The following is a 14,182-nucleotide window of genomic DNA, read 5'->3' on the forward strand; positions in this document are numbered from 1 at the left end:
TTTGTTAAAATAACATATATTACTTTTCCGATATATGAATGTACAGTTTTTAAAATTATTTGATAAATAGATCAAATTATACCGTAAACGTGCACGTCTGATATTTTAAAATAAATTCAATGCACCGAAAATGAAGGTATCTTTTATCGTTTCCTTTTTATTAGCATATCCTGAACATAAAATGCAGATTGATTCACACTCATTTAGATAACGTCTCATCAGATATTATATGCCATTGTTTTCTTTTTTAATGAAAGAATATTATATATTGTAAAGGTGTCCAATATATATACTATGAAACTGCAATTCAATGAAAAATGCCAATCGAAACGGGAAATGTTTGATCAGTATTGGATTTTTTTTTCTTTTTGAAAAGTGATATTTCATTTGACATTGGCAATGAATACATGGCACGTGCTAAATGTTGAGAATCGATCTTTTTATTAAAAAAAAATATTTAAAACCCCCTTGCAATTCCAAAAACATAACAAGGAAGTTCTTGCATGCGATTTTGTAGATCCCTGTGGGTCATTTTAATTCTTTTATTTAAAAACCCCTGAATCTACTAAAATAACTTAAAAATCCTCGGTGAAAACACGAACAAATACATATAATCTATTTTACTGTTTCTAGTTTAATTATTTCATTTCAACAAGTATGGTTAACCCACACAAAAAAAAAAAATCATCAATAGCACCCAAATTTATAACATAAATGAACAAAAAATCAAATAAATAACTTAAATAAATACTGCTACACAAATATCGAGGTAGTTAGTGTCTTATATTTTACCAATGCATATGAAAACATTGGAGCTGCCATTATATACGAACATTACCCGGTTATTTTTAGAAATGAGTCACTACAGTCAATGTATGTAAGGATATTCCTTCAGATAGTTCTTGATTGGCTTAGGAACGGGTAATTTATCCATATAACTCAACACTTTTGATCTACTTAAAGTTTTTGGTAAACTCCTGTTTACTGATAAACGACACAATTGTTTTAAATCCACCACGCAATTGGCTTTAGGTTTTTGCAATACTATTGGTAAATCCTTTCTCCCCGAGCTCTCCAGCCATCGACATACATAACTTTTCCCCATACTGGTCAAACGCGCATAAAAATCCACCAAACGTACCGCACTGTCAAATTTGGGCATTTTTGCACTAATCCGTTCGTCACTGTCCAACTGAAACTGTCCCTTATGATAAAGAATCCGAACGCTTGTAGTCCCCCGAGACGTTTTGACACTAAGAGAATATAAGTATTTTGGATCAGAACTGTCCCTGATTAAAAATGTCCCGACTGGTTCCTTTCGTAATAAATTTTTGGCCTCCTGACTCGTGAAATTTTCGTAATACCATCCTGTCTGTAAAAGTGAACAAGTGGTTCCAATCTGAATCACCATATCCTTTGCACAGTAATAAGCTGGCTCTCTCTCATCGTCTTTATCTGTACTACATTCCTTACACTTTTGAATGCTTTCATTTTTTTCTATTACGGCCACGGTCTTACTTTCGTTTGGTCCATTTATGATATTGAACGAAGATGACAAAATTCCCTCGGCCATTAGACATTTGGACTTTGAATAATCCCCTTGACCACGCAAGGGGTCATCGCAAATTTTATCTGGCAGCCTTTGAAATTCATAATGGGGCTTGCCATTCATAATAGTTATCTTCATCCCCGTTACTATTAACTAAATCTCTTTCATAAACGTCTTCTGTAAAGCTAGCAAGCAAATGACCGTCCATCTCACACAACTCTGTTTATCAAGTATAAATACTGATTTCCAAGTATACACTAGCCTAATATACAATGTCGACATATTTCCAGAAATCTGGTTAAAGCTCAGTTCCTAGAAAAGCAGATCTTCTATTTATAGATCTAGGTGCTTTCCGCCCTCACAGCGCAGGTCGATAACACATGTACTTACTATATTAGATATAACTTGACTATCCGTCTAGTTAGAGGGCATTGATAAATTGTATTGATATGTCCTGTGTTATCTGTTGTTTAACACCATGACTGTGCCATCATTTACGATCAAGGTGGCATTCACCACTCAACACCCCCCCCCCTCCCAAATCTGACAACAAGTCAGAGTAAGATTTTAATCATATTCAGTTTTTATCGGGGTGGGAATGGCTTATCAGTTGAGGGGTAATTTACTTGTAATACCCCCCAATTTTCCCCACCTTGGAAAATGGTTCGACGTGTTCATCAGGTCTAAGTCATAAAGTAATGAGCTGCGTTATATTGTCATTTTAGAAACTGCATTATTTCCTTTTTCTTAAAAACGGAACTTTCTTTACCGTTTTAGCTGGTATGCACGACCCATTCTCTGAAATCTTCACAGAGCTTAAGATTTCAATTTTGCGAAAACGTTGTCACCTGCTATCCAAGGTTAATTGATACTCTAAAGGTTAAGTTTTAACCATGTAGGATTTACACGAGTTCATTTACATGTACTTGTCGCGGAACTGTAACAAATTTAAACAACCTCTTATTACGAATGATGGATTACTAATTATTTAACAAATTTTACGGGGATTTTTAGGACCACAATGCACTTATGCTAATTAAAACTTGCAATCAAACTGCATAAACCTAAAAGTCATTTCATAAATTTTGTTGAATTAAAAATGACTGTGAAAATATTAATATTATGAATTTTTCAACTGCCTTTGATTGTGACTTTTGCTTAAAAGCACAAAAATAATTCAAGTTGCGTCCTTTAAAGGAACTGCAAAATCCTCCCTTTAACTGAAAAGGGGAGGACTTACAGCATATGAAATAATTTTTAAAAAGTGAACAGTCACTGCGTACGCTGATTTCCGCTATCGCAGAAAAATAGGTGTAGGTGATATAACCTGTTCTATTCATTAATATTAATAGTCTATTAAAAAGTGCGCATTTTTTTCTTTGTTGTTGTTGTTTTCATTTAATACACGGTATTCTCAAAAGACGCAGAATTTTTATTTGCATCTTGGAATACGTTTCTGCGACAAGCGAGACAACTCTTTTACATATTACTTTATATCTTCTTATCTTCAACATTTTCTCTTGTTCATAACAATGCTTTGTATTTTGGTTATAGCAATGCTTTGTATCTATGATACCATGACCCAGCAATGACCTTGATCTCAGAGACTAGCATATGTACTTATTTTGGCAAGAAAAACTGTGTGGCGTATAGTTGATCATCATAAGAAAATACCTCATGGCGGCAGGCCTGCATATACCCCATGCGCGGATCTAGAGGGGGAGGAGGGAGGGGGTTCCGAACCCCCCCCCTCTGGAATTTACAGTTATTAAAAGTATATACTGAAGCAAATAAAAAATTGACTTAATTTTGCCCCCCCCCCCCTAGAAAAGTGGAACTTTCTCTACCGTATTAGCTGGTACGCACAACCCATTCTCTGAAATCTTCACAGAGCTTGAGATTTTAATTTTGCGAAAACGTTGTCACCTGCTATCCAAGGTTAATCCATATTCTAAAGGTTAAGTTTTTACATGTACCTGTCGCTGAACTGTAACAAATTAAAACAACCTCTTAATTGTTACGAATGATGAATTGCTAATTATTTTACAAATTTTACGGGGATTTTTACGACCACAATGCACTTAAATGCAAATTAAAACTTGCAATCAAACTTAAGAAACCTAAAAGTCATTTCATAAATTTTGTTGAATTAAAAATGACTGTGAAAATATTAATATTATGAATTTTTCAACTGCCTTTGATTGTGACTTTTGCTTAAGCACAAAAATAATTCAAGTTGCGTCATTTAATGGAACTGCAGAATCCTCCCTTCAACTGAAAAGGGGAGGACTTACAGCATATGAAATAAATTTTAAAAGGTGAACAGTTACTGCGTACGCTGATTTCCGCTATCGAAGAAAAATATTATGTAGATGGTATAACCTGATCTATTCATTAAAATTAAAGTCTAAAAATAGCCTTTAAATAGTCAATTAAAAAGTGCACAGTTTTTTTTTGTTTTGTTTGTTTTTTGTTGTTTTCATTTAATACAAGGCATTCTCAAAAGACGCAATTTGCATCTTAGAAAACGTTTTTTGCGACAAGCGAGACAACTCTTTTATTCACATATTTTTCCTACAGACTTTATATTTACTGTACGGCTTCTTCCTATCCTCAACAATTTTTCTTGGTCATAACAGTGCTTTGTATTTTGGTCATAACAATGCTTTGTATCTATGATACCATGACCCAGCAATGACCTTGACCTCAGAGACTAGCTCATGTACTTATTTTGGCAAGAAAAAAAACTGTGGCTATAGTTGATCATCATAAGAAATTTCTCGACCTGCATATATTCTGTTGGTTAACAAATATTTTTTCATGGGGGTGGGGAGAATCTCGTCAAAAATTTTCAACCTGTGCCTACGGTTCTAAGCATGGAAAGACACCAGAAAAGGATGTGTGAAAACCATTATATACCTCTTAATCATTTCACCTTTGATTTAATTTTAAGGGGTAACCTTGCTTATGTATACATATTAAAAATCATTGAACGGTACATGTAGTTCATTTCTAGTACTCTGATTACAAAAAACACATATTCTTATAAGATATACTGAGATTAGAGAAGATTTTTGAGAGATGTTGCCACTTTTAATGTCTTCTTAATTGTAGAAGAAGAGAAAAAGGAAGTTAAGGCATGCCATGCTAATTTGCATATTTGATATATTTTCTTTTAACCCTTTGACACTTGACAAAATATAAGGCACTTGATGAAAATCAACTCTTGAACAGAAAATGACACAAAATATTAATAAAAATATGTCTTTATTACTAACAACTCCCACAACCTTCATCATGCTTACAATGCAATGGTGTACATTCTGTGTAATTAACCTCATAATACAATTGTATCAAAGGCCTCCAAAAACAGTCTACAAAAAAATCTTTTTCTCGTACACCCAAAAATAGTTTCCCATGTCTAAAATCTAAGACTTGATGTCAAACATCAAGGAATTCTTCAGAAAAGACAAACAATAATATAGATGTACAATCTTTCCTAAGGACAGAAAGTTGATGTATTTCAAAGCACTCAATCTACATAGATAAGGTGAAAATGAATTTTTCAGTTTTGTGTACATGTGCTAGTATATTTTTTTTCTTAAATCTTGATTTCTGAAAAAAAAAATTACAAGCATATTTTATATCCATATATTATTTTAGTCACAAATTAAATGTGCAGTATGTCAGTCTGATTAAAATCAAACCTTCACTATATAGCTCCTTTTTATTTTGATTGTCGCGTGAACACGACAATCAAAATAAAAAGGAGCTAATGAAGGTCTGATTTTAATCAGACTGGCAGTACATTAAACATCATTGTAACAATGCTGAAGTATTTTTATAATTACTCATGAATTAAATTGGATCAAAATGGCTATTTAATTGTTTATTGTTTTAACTGATGCAAACTACCTGTTGCTCATTTTTTTTCTCTTCTTTTTGGACAGGTTAAAAAAAAAATAAAACAGAAGTGAAACATATGTAATGAAAAAGAATAAATTAAAAAATAATAAACCTAATGAAACCTTTTATTAAAGTAATTATTTTCCACACAGATCCCCCTCCCACTTTTTCCCAATCCCTCCAGTCTTTATGAAATATTAAACAGAACAATGACCTCAGAAGTAACCTATGCTTTTCGAATAATTAAAAATTGTATTTCCAGGTTACGCAATTAAAAATACAATATTGACAAACATTTGCAATGAAAGATAAGTTGATCAAATTACAAAAAGAAAATATTGGTATATTGTATGATACATTTTCCATGTTCAAGCACCTGCACGTTGTGTTTCATAAGCAAGCATTTTCATAACTGGTATCAAATGAATGATTTTATTACCCTCAAAATATGAATTTTATTACCCTCAAAATATGAAAACATTTAAGTGACACACAGATTAAAAAAAAAAAGAAAGAAAAAACCCATTTATTAGCATTTTTATAGCACCTGCTTTGAACATACATGTATTTTTAAAACTGACAGCTATATATATATATATATATATTTAAGGAATAACTGTCTAATTTTTTGGATTCATGATGTGATCAATCGAGTGGTTTGCGTGATAATTTGCATAAACGCCGAAGGCGTTTATGCATAAAATTATCACACAAGCCAATCGATTGATCATCGTCATGAATCCAAAAAATCTGACAGTTATTCCTTATATATTTACATGCTCCTGATTCTGCAAATTCCCGTGCTAATAACCCCGCTTCTGTCTTTATTTGTCCCGCCCCGCACGTGATTTTTTTTAACCGCGCCTATCGATGAACCAGTAGATTTATGTAGAAATAAAGTATTTTTACAATTTGTAATTTTATCTCAGACAAAGACATTGTAAATGTAAATATATATATATATATATATATATATATATATATATATATATATATATATATATATATATATATATATATATATATGTTCACAAACAGCCAGGGAATATTTTCTAGGGTATTTTAGGTACCTGACTGAACACACATACACAACAATGAATTATTTCTTTTTAACAAGCAAAGGGTCAATCTTTAATCATAGTGTGGAATGTATTTCAGATTTCAGTAAATCTACTTTACTGGTCTGAGGTACTTGAATAATATACATATATCATTTTTCTGTAGATTCTTACTATCATATTGGATGCAATATACAATGTACATGATATAAATATTAACCTGCTAAATAATAATTTGACCTCTATAGTTTTTTACATCTAGAATTTATAAATTTAAAATTTCGCCATATCTTTCTCTTTCACATTTTATTCACTTCATCATTTTTCTTTTATACTTGGACAAAAATATATCAAGTGAATTTACAGTGTCAAGAGTGATAACTTGCAATATGACTTGTGAATTGTATTTAGTTTTAATAACGCAACAGTTTCCCTAGTTAATGATATATAAATATATGTGCAATATTAAAATAATAATTTTTGATTGTTAAAAAGCCTTTTTTATAATACACCTCTACCAGGTATACATCATTCATCAGATTTTTAGTTTGTTCTTTTTTGACTCGTGATTAAAAAAAAAAGTCAAACCGAGAAAAAATTTCTAGATAACTGAGTATACGAGATATCAATGTTTAAATACCGTAATTTTCGGGGGTATATGTAGATGTTTTAAATAGTTCAAAAGGCTCATTTTTAGCCTTAATTTTTAAAAATTCCATAGATAGGGCAAATTTGGAAGATTGGGCGAAGCCATACTTACCAATTTTCTACAATTTTTTGTACATGATACTATGTATCGGAACGTGCAAACTTAATGGTATTCCCAGTGAAAACATCTGTTTTGAGATAGTATATCACGTTTGTATGTGTTAAACATTTAATTATATGCTTTAATTTCTATGGTACCATTAATTCATTAGTTGAAAAATATGTGGTTGAGACTTCCAATTTATTTCGACATATCCATGGTATTCGAGATATCAGTGTTTGTGATAAAGAAGTTCAACTGTACATCATTGTTATATGTAGTATCAACCCATTGAAAACAATTACCATATTCGTAATATTCAACTACGTCCATGAATGTAAAATATGAAATTATGGAAATCCACTGGATTAAAAAAAAACATTAAAAAACAGCAAAAATACTGTCTTAAACTTAACAGGTACTACCATATAGGCAAAAATGATGATCTGCTCGGATGAATTTCCCTATGGACAAAAAGCTTGACAGGTAACTTATGTCACTGGAATATTTTCCTCTCCTGGTTAACTTTCAATCAAGATCAGAAAATTGCAAATAATTCTTTAAGTTCTGAGGTAGAGGCAGTTGACAAATGCTTTGATACCCAGGTTCAATATTGCCTATGATGGCCATTCTACATAAATGTTGTAGACTGGCCACGTTGCTGAGGTAATTCAGGAGAAGTCCAGCCATATCTTTGGAGGCACTCTGAATATTCCCATCCTTCAGACTGGAAAAAACTCTGTCTACTTCTTTGTGTATATTTTGCCTTATGTTTGTTTGCAAAATCAAAGACACAACATCCACATTTCCACTAACCACAAGTTTTTCAAAGACAGAGGGCGATTTCATCATGTGGAATGTTCTGGGTCTGTCTAGAAGTCTAGGTGAAGCACCTGCCTTTATAAACATTTTCAGTTTTTCCAGCATCTCACTATGACTTTCTGGCTGATTAATAAACTTTGTTAAAGCCAACTGAAAAGGGGACAGTCCATGAATGTTGGTGTGGTCAAGCATTTTACCTTTTTCTACTTTTGTTAGTAGAATTTGCAGACACTTTGGAGAACTCTTGTTTACTGCATGGTGGAAAACGCTTAAGGTGGACTTATCCCTCATGTTAAGGTCTGAACCTGCATCCACCAACAGACTTACCACTTCTTCATGACCTTCACTCACAGCCAACATGAGAGGAGTCTGTCCGTAGCTATTTTGAGGATCCAAAGATGCCCCCCTCTGTAATAAGAGGCTCACTACGTCAGACTTTCCATTCTGTGAGGCACAATGAAGAGGTGAAAATTTGGCAGCTGAAGATTTGTCTATATTACAGCCCTTGTTCAAAAGTAACTGTACAATCTTAGTATGTCCTTGAGTTGATGCCACATGGAGTGGAAGGAATCCGCGGAGATCCTCTTCAAAGACTGATGCTCCACTCTCAAGCAGTTTTTCCACCATTTCCACATTTCCACACTTGGTTGCTATGTGGAGGGGAGTTGATCCCATGTGGTCTCTGGAGTTAATTGCCCCCTGACTAATTAACTGACAAACTACATCCTTGATGTCCTCTGGAGAGTCTTGCGACATTAATTCATTTATGGGAACATCTCTTCCAATTTGTACATCCATTGCATTTAATCTGAAAACACAAAAATACATCCTTTTTTTTCAAATCATCCAATGTACAAAGTAAAATAAATATATTCTATATAAACAAATTTAGTACATATACAGAGAATACATGCATATGCCTTGAGCAAAGCAATATTTTGTCACCAAGCAGAGCTATTAACCAAAGGATTATCAACTGAATACAAAATGTTGTGAATTTTTGGGCGGAGTAATCCTAGAGGTTATTGGTACTTTTTACTTTATCAAACCTTTAATATCACAATTCTACAATTCAAAACAGTCTATGTAAAAAAAAAAAATCTTCAAGATAGTTTTGTTCATTATGCCAATTACATAAATTAAAATTTTAGCAATTAATATTGTTTGCAGACTTACACCATTGTAATGATGATGCTAGAAATTTTTTATTTATTACATGTACTATGCACTTATTCAGAATGCTCTGTAAGCTTTACTGCAACAATATTTAAACAACCAGCAAGTCTTACTTCAGTCACACTGAAGTATATGTAGGAAAATTGGGAATCAATTGGAAATTCAAAGAATAATACAGAATGAAAGAGAGCAAGGGGTACAATCTAATACAATGCTTAGAATTCATTGTCATTAACTTTTTCAGTGTTAAGCTAATGCTAAACAATGCCTCATAATTAATCATGTGCAAAAACATGTGCCAATATTCTATGATGTCATTTACATTTGTCGGATATAGGCCTATGTATCTATCTTTACTGTTCTTTGGCAAGCAAATTACAAAAAACAAAAAAAACAAAAACCTTTGGGGGTGTATTTCTTTCTAATTTATAATACATTATCAAATCCATAATATACATGTAGTACATAACAAGAGGCCCACGGGCCACAATGCTCACCTGAGTTTGATCCCCAATTTTAGCCACATTCTAATACCAAGGTACATTATTTGAAAAAAAAAAAATTAAATTCTCATATCTTTGAAATGTTTGAATATCAATAAAATTTAGTATGACTGCTACTCTTGAATTTTTTTTTTCGGAAATTTCCTACATTCCAAAGTAAAATCCTTATTGCAGCCCAACTCTATCCCCAGGGACCATGAACTAACTTGAATCTGCACTACCTGAGTCTGCTTGATATTATTCAATATGACTTATCATGGCCTAGTTGTTCTTTAGAAGATTTTTGAACTTTTATAAATTTATAGAGAAAATTAATTTTCTCTATAAATCATAAAACTTAATTGTGGCATTATCTTATCCCCGGCACCATGATTTGAACATGCAAACTTGATTCTACACTATCTGAGGATGCAAAAATATAAATGTGACTAATCATGGCCCTCTATTCTTGAGAAGGATTTTAAAGAATTTTTCCTATAAATTTCCATTAAAATTTTATCCCTCATTGAAGCCCCATCTTATCCCTAGGAGCCATGATTTGAACAAACTCCGGCCTAACAGTCTAAGGCAAACAGTTTTGTTCTTTGGTCCAACAAAATGCATGTTTCCCTCGAATCCAGTCAATAAATGTATAGTGTTTATAGTTAATTAACAGATTTGAGAAACAAAGCCAAAAGAAAAAACATTTGATAAGTGTAGAACTTTGGATTAGTCAAATCATTTTAAGTAAAATTTTAGTGATTAAGTGCTTGATCTCAATACAGCATGTCCAGCACAATCTTTTGATTAAGCTATATCGCTTGAATTAGCTATTTAGCATTATTAAGCTATTCAGAATAGCTTGATTTAGCTATTTTACCACACTTCTTTCTTCAATATTTTTTTCAGCATATACAGAAAGTCGCATCTTGGTGCAATGAATCCAATGAAAGCATTCAGTTTTAAACTCTTCCTAAAACAATGCATGTAAAAATCTTTGAGAGACTTTGTACTCAAAGTTCTAAAAGTTTTTTGGGCTATATAAAGCAATTGATTTGTGACTGCACAGTTACTTCTTGAATGCAATTATAAAGGCGCGGAAGTCAATTTTAGTCAACAAAATAATTGATTGGTAATAATTCAACACAGTGTGAAGTAATCATAATTATCCATGCCTAAATGCACACAAGGTGTATACAGTAATCCAAAAAATGGAAATACATCTTTTGCTTAAGAGTATTCAAAATCTGCAGTGTTACAAATATTTTTGATTTGGATTGCTTTTTTAATAGTCCATAGATTATACATTATATGAATGGTCAAATATTTGCAACTTGTATATTTCTTACAAAAAGCATCCCTGTAAAAAACTGCATATAAATAGCTTTATCAATCTATTTTGAGTAGTTAAGAAAGCAAGCAGTTTCTGGTCAAGTTGTAACCTAACCCACAGTGCCCACTCATAAACTAGTCAACTTGAACCCAATGCATCAACTCATGAACTAATAAGGAAAAGTCAACCCGTAACCATGCAGACACAAGGCTGGGTCTTCTCTCTTTAAAAGTCCATAGTCAGCTCATAACTGGAGTCTAGGTTAAGAGTTCACTTTTGCCTTTGGTTACGAGTTGATGCATTGGGTTCAAGTTGACTTGTTTATGAGTCGATCAGGATATGAGTTGACTTGATACCATTCAAGCTACATAGATGAATCCACACTTTCAAAAGTTATGTCCCTTGGCTGCCAACTTTGGGGAAAAACCCATGATAGAATCCTCACAGTAGCCTTTGTAGTGTCTTGGTTTGTAACTTTGTCATTTGATTGGGAAAAAATCTGTGCATCTTGTACACTGACATCGTCGCAAACCACGGCCAAAATGTACGATCCTCTCCCATCCTGGCCGTGGTTGAATGAGAAGAGAATATTTCGCAGCTCATTAAAATATTGACCAATGCGAGTAAAGCATAGTCGGATAATGAACTTTGACGCAACCTTTCAATACCCAATCGCAGTATATGAAACAATTCTTGTATACTGTTGATGTCAGTTGTTGATTTCAATTGCGATGGAAACAAATATTTTCATTGGCTGAAGATGATGTCACAACATAGAAGCATAAATATTCAAGATTACGACACTTTTTGAGATCAAGCAGCCACGGGTAGGAGAGAGCTATATGCGGACTTCGGACCCTGGATTGAGACGATGGTATATTGATTGCCTCAGGATTGCATGGGCTACCCATACATTGAAAGAAAATAATTTAAAGTGGATTCAATGGAGCACGCCCAAATAGAGGAGAAATGTCGTTTCTTTGACCTTTTAATTGACCCCACAAAGAGACACAACTTGTGCAAAGTATGGATTGGACTTAGCTAAATAAGTTAATAAAGAGATTCTGCTGGACCTGTACACATAATGATCTAACTATTACATTACTTACCATTTCAAAGATAAATTACAATTTATTCCTTATTATGTTATATATATATATATATATAATTGGCTTAATAGCATATGTACATCAAAGACAGTCTCTGTTCACTAGCTATCAAGCTCACAAAAAAGTTCACTGACCTATCCTTCAATTACCTGGCCCTTGTGATCCCCCACTCATACACATACAATTGAAATAAAATCTTTGTCCAGACTTTCTTTTTATTTAAACGGTGACTAGAATTCCTCCTAAGTCTATAAGTTTGCTCTTCCTATAAAAACTTTTTTAAAAGTAAACTGTTCGGGTAAATCATAATTTGAACATGAATATCATCTGATTATACCCTCGACCCGATACAGATATTTGCGCTCTGTTTGTCAAATTTCTGTGGTCCTTTCACATCCCACAAACAACAAGATCAACAAATATAGACATGACTCACAAGTTTTACTCTTACCTGACGTACTTGCCTAAATAAGTAAATTTCGTTAATTAGCAATCCACTTTCTAAAATAAGTCAAGTTGTTCATCAACCAATTCTATTCAATATATTAAATACTTCGTTCATATTTATTTCGTGCTTCTCAAGAGCCTACATCCGTCATGTCCACATGCATTTAAAACATACTGTATAGAACTTTGACTTGTTTTGTAATATAATGGAAGTAATCTAGAATATATCAAACAACAGGCTCATTGACCTTAATGCTCACCAGAGACACTATTCGATCTCTTTGAAAGGAAAACAAACCGTCAAACAAAAATCTCGAAACTTGAATATATCTTTTTCCAAAGACAATAAATTCATTATTCTGTTTAAATTATTTACTCTAGATTTTGTTAAAATAACTTCTAGAATGCACCATGCAGAGTCCAGGTACTCATTTATTTAAAAAAAAATATTGGCGGCGGCCTACCCCCCCCCTCCCCGCCCAACCCTTCCTTTCCAGAATCCAGGCGACACCCTGAAGAAATCTTATCCAGTCTGTAGATTAGGGGTTAACGCAAAATGTGTTTATCACTGATATTCCCCTAAGAGTGATGCATGCACCATTCTAAAGGAATCTCAGTAACTCCGTGATTAGCATACATAAATATCGGGCCGTAGGAAGCAATTTCATTTATTATTTGGGGGGAGGGGCACAACCAAACAGTTTCAGTGTGGGTTGGCACTACCAAGCAAAAATTCCTTGGCCAAAAAAAAAAATTATGCGCGGGATTTCATTTAGTCATAATAAAAATAAATAAGATAAAATACATGTAAAGAAATGAAGAAGAAAAAACTAAAAAGCTACCAGAGCATTTATTGAGGGGACACATCCATAAAGTAGCTTTGTTTTCTAGAGAATACTATATATCGGCAAAATGGGGGGGGGGGGGGCTTCGGTTCCAACGGCCATGAATGTAGACAGCTATGACTTTTTTTTTTAGCTCGTCTGAGCAGAAGGCTCATGTGAGTTTGTCCGTTGTCTGTCGTTGTCGTTGTAAACTTTTCACAATTTTATCTCCATCTCCAGAACTGCTAGGCCAATTTCAACCAAACTTGGCACAGAATATCCTTGGGTGAAAGTTTTTTTTTTTTCAAATGAAGGGCCACGCCCTCCTCCAAGGGGAGATAATTACGAAATATTAGCGAAAAATCAATGTCATATTCTTCTCAAGAACCAATGGGCCAGGAAAGATGAAACTCATGTAGTCATTGTCATGTAGTGTATATTCAAGTTTGTTCAAATCATGACCCCCGGGGGTAGGGTGGGGCTACAATGGACGATCAAAGTTTTACATAGGAATACATAGGAAAAATCTTTAAAAATCTTCTTCTCAAGAACAGCAAAGCAATGATTGGTCATATTTATGTGAAAGCATCCTCAGGTGGTGTAGATTCAAGTTTGTTCAAATCATGACCCCCTGGGGTAAGGTGAAGCTACAGTGGACGATCAAAGTTTTACATAAGAATATATAGGGAAAATATTTAAAAATCTTCTTCTCAAGAACAGCAATGCTA

At 33.4% G+C, this 14,182-nt stretch overlaps 3 protein-coding genes across 3 annotated transcripts in view; all 3 read right to left on the bottom strand.

Annotated features, from left to right (window-relative positions):
• The window catches only part of LOC133190276 (coiled-coil domain-containing protein 96-like), a 266,577-nt gene that overhangs the window by 192,907 nt on the left and 59,488 nt on the right, over positions 1–14,182 (bottom strand). The gene's annotated exons all lie outside the window — the stretch shown is intronic.
• On the bottom strand, positions 632–1,841 carry LOC133190822 (suppressor of cytokine signaling 2-like). Its single transcript, XM_061326505.1, has one exon. The coding sequence runs from the start codon at positions 1,685–1,687 to the stop codon at positions 869–871; it is 819 nt and encodes a 272-aa protein (XP_061182489.1). The 5' UTR covers positions 1,688–1,841; the 3' UTR covers positions 632–868.
• Positions 6,488–8,883, bottom strand: LOC133190824 (ankyrin-1-like). The gene has a single exon (XM_061326506.1). It carries the CDS (start codon positions 8,879–8,881, stop codon positions 7,790–7,792), a length of 1,092 nt encoding a protein of 363 aa, XP_061182490.1. The 5' UTR covers positions 8,882–8,883; the 3' UTR covers positions 6,488–7,789.

Source organism: Saccostrea echinata, unplaced genomic scaffold (genome assembly GCF_033153115.1).
Source record: "Saccostrea echinata isolate AGI-Se365-2 ecotype Australia unplaced genomic scaffold, CSIRO_AGI_Sech_v1 ptg000022l, whole genome shotgun sequence".
In the NCBI taxonomy this organism is placed as follows: domain Eukaryota; kingdom Metazoa; phylum Mollusca; class Bivalvia; order Ostreida; family Ostreidae; genus Saccostrea; species Saccostrea echinata.

Bases quoted from the DNA above. Each gene is read 5' to 3' on its own strand.
- LOC133190824 (XM_061326506.1), bottom strand. From the start codon at position 8,881: ATGGATGTACAAATTGGAAGAGATGTTCCCATAAATGAATTAATGTCG.
- LOC133190822 (XM_061326505.1), bottom strand. From the start codon at position 1,687: ATGAAGATAACTATTATGAATGGCAAGCCCCATTATGAATTTCAAAGG.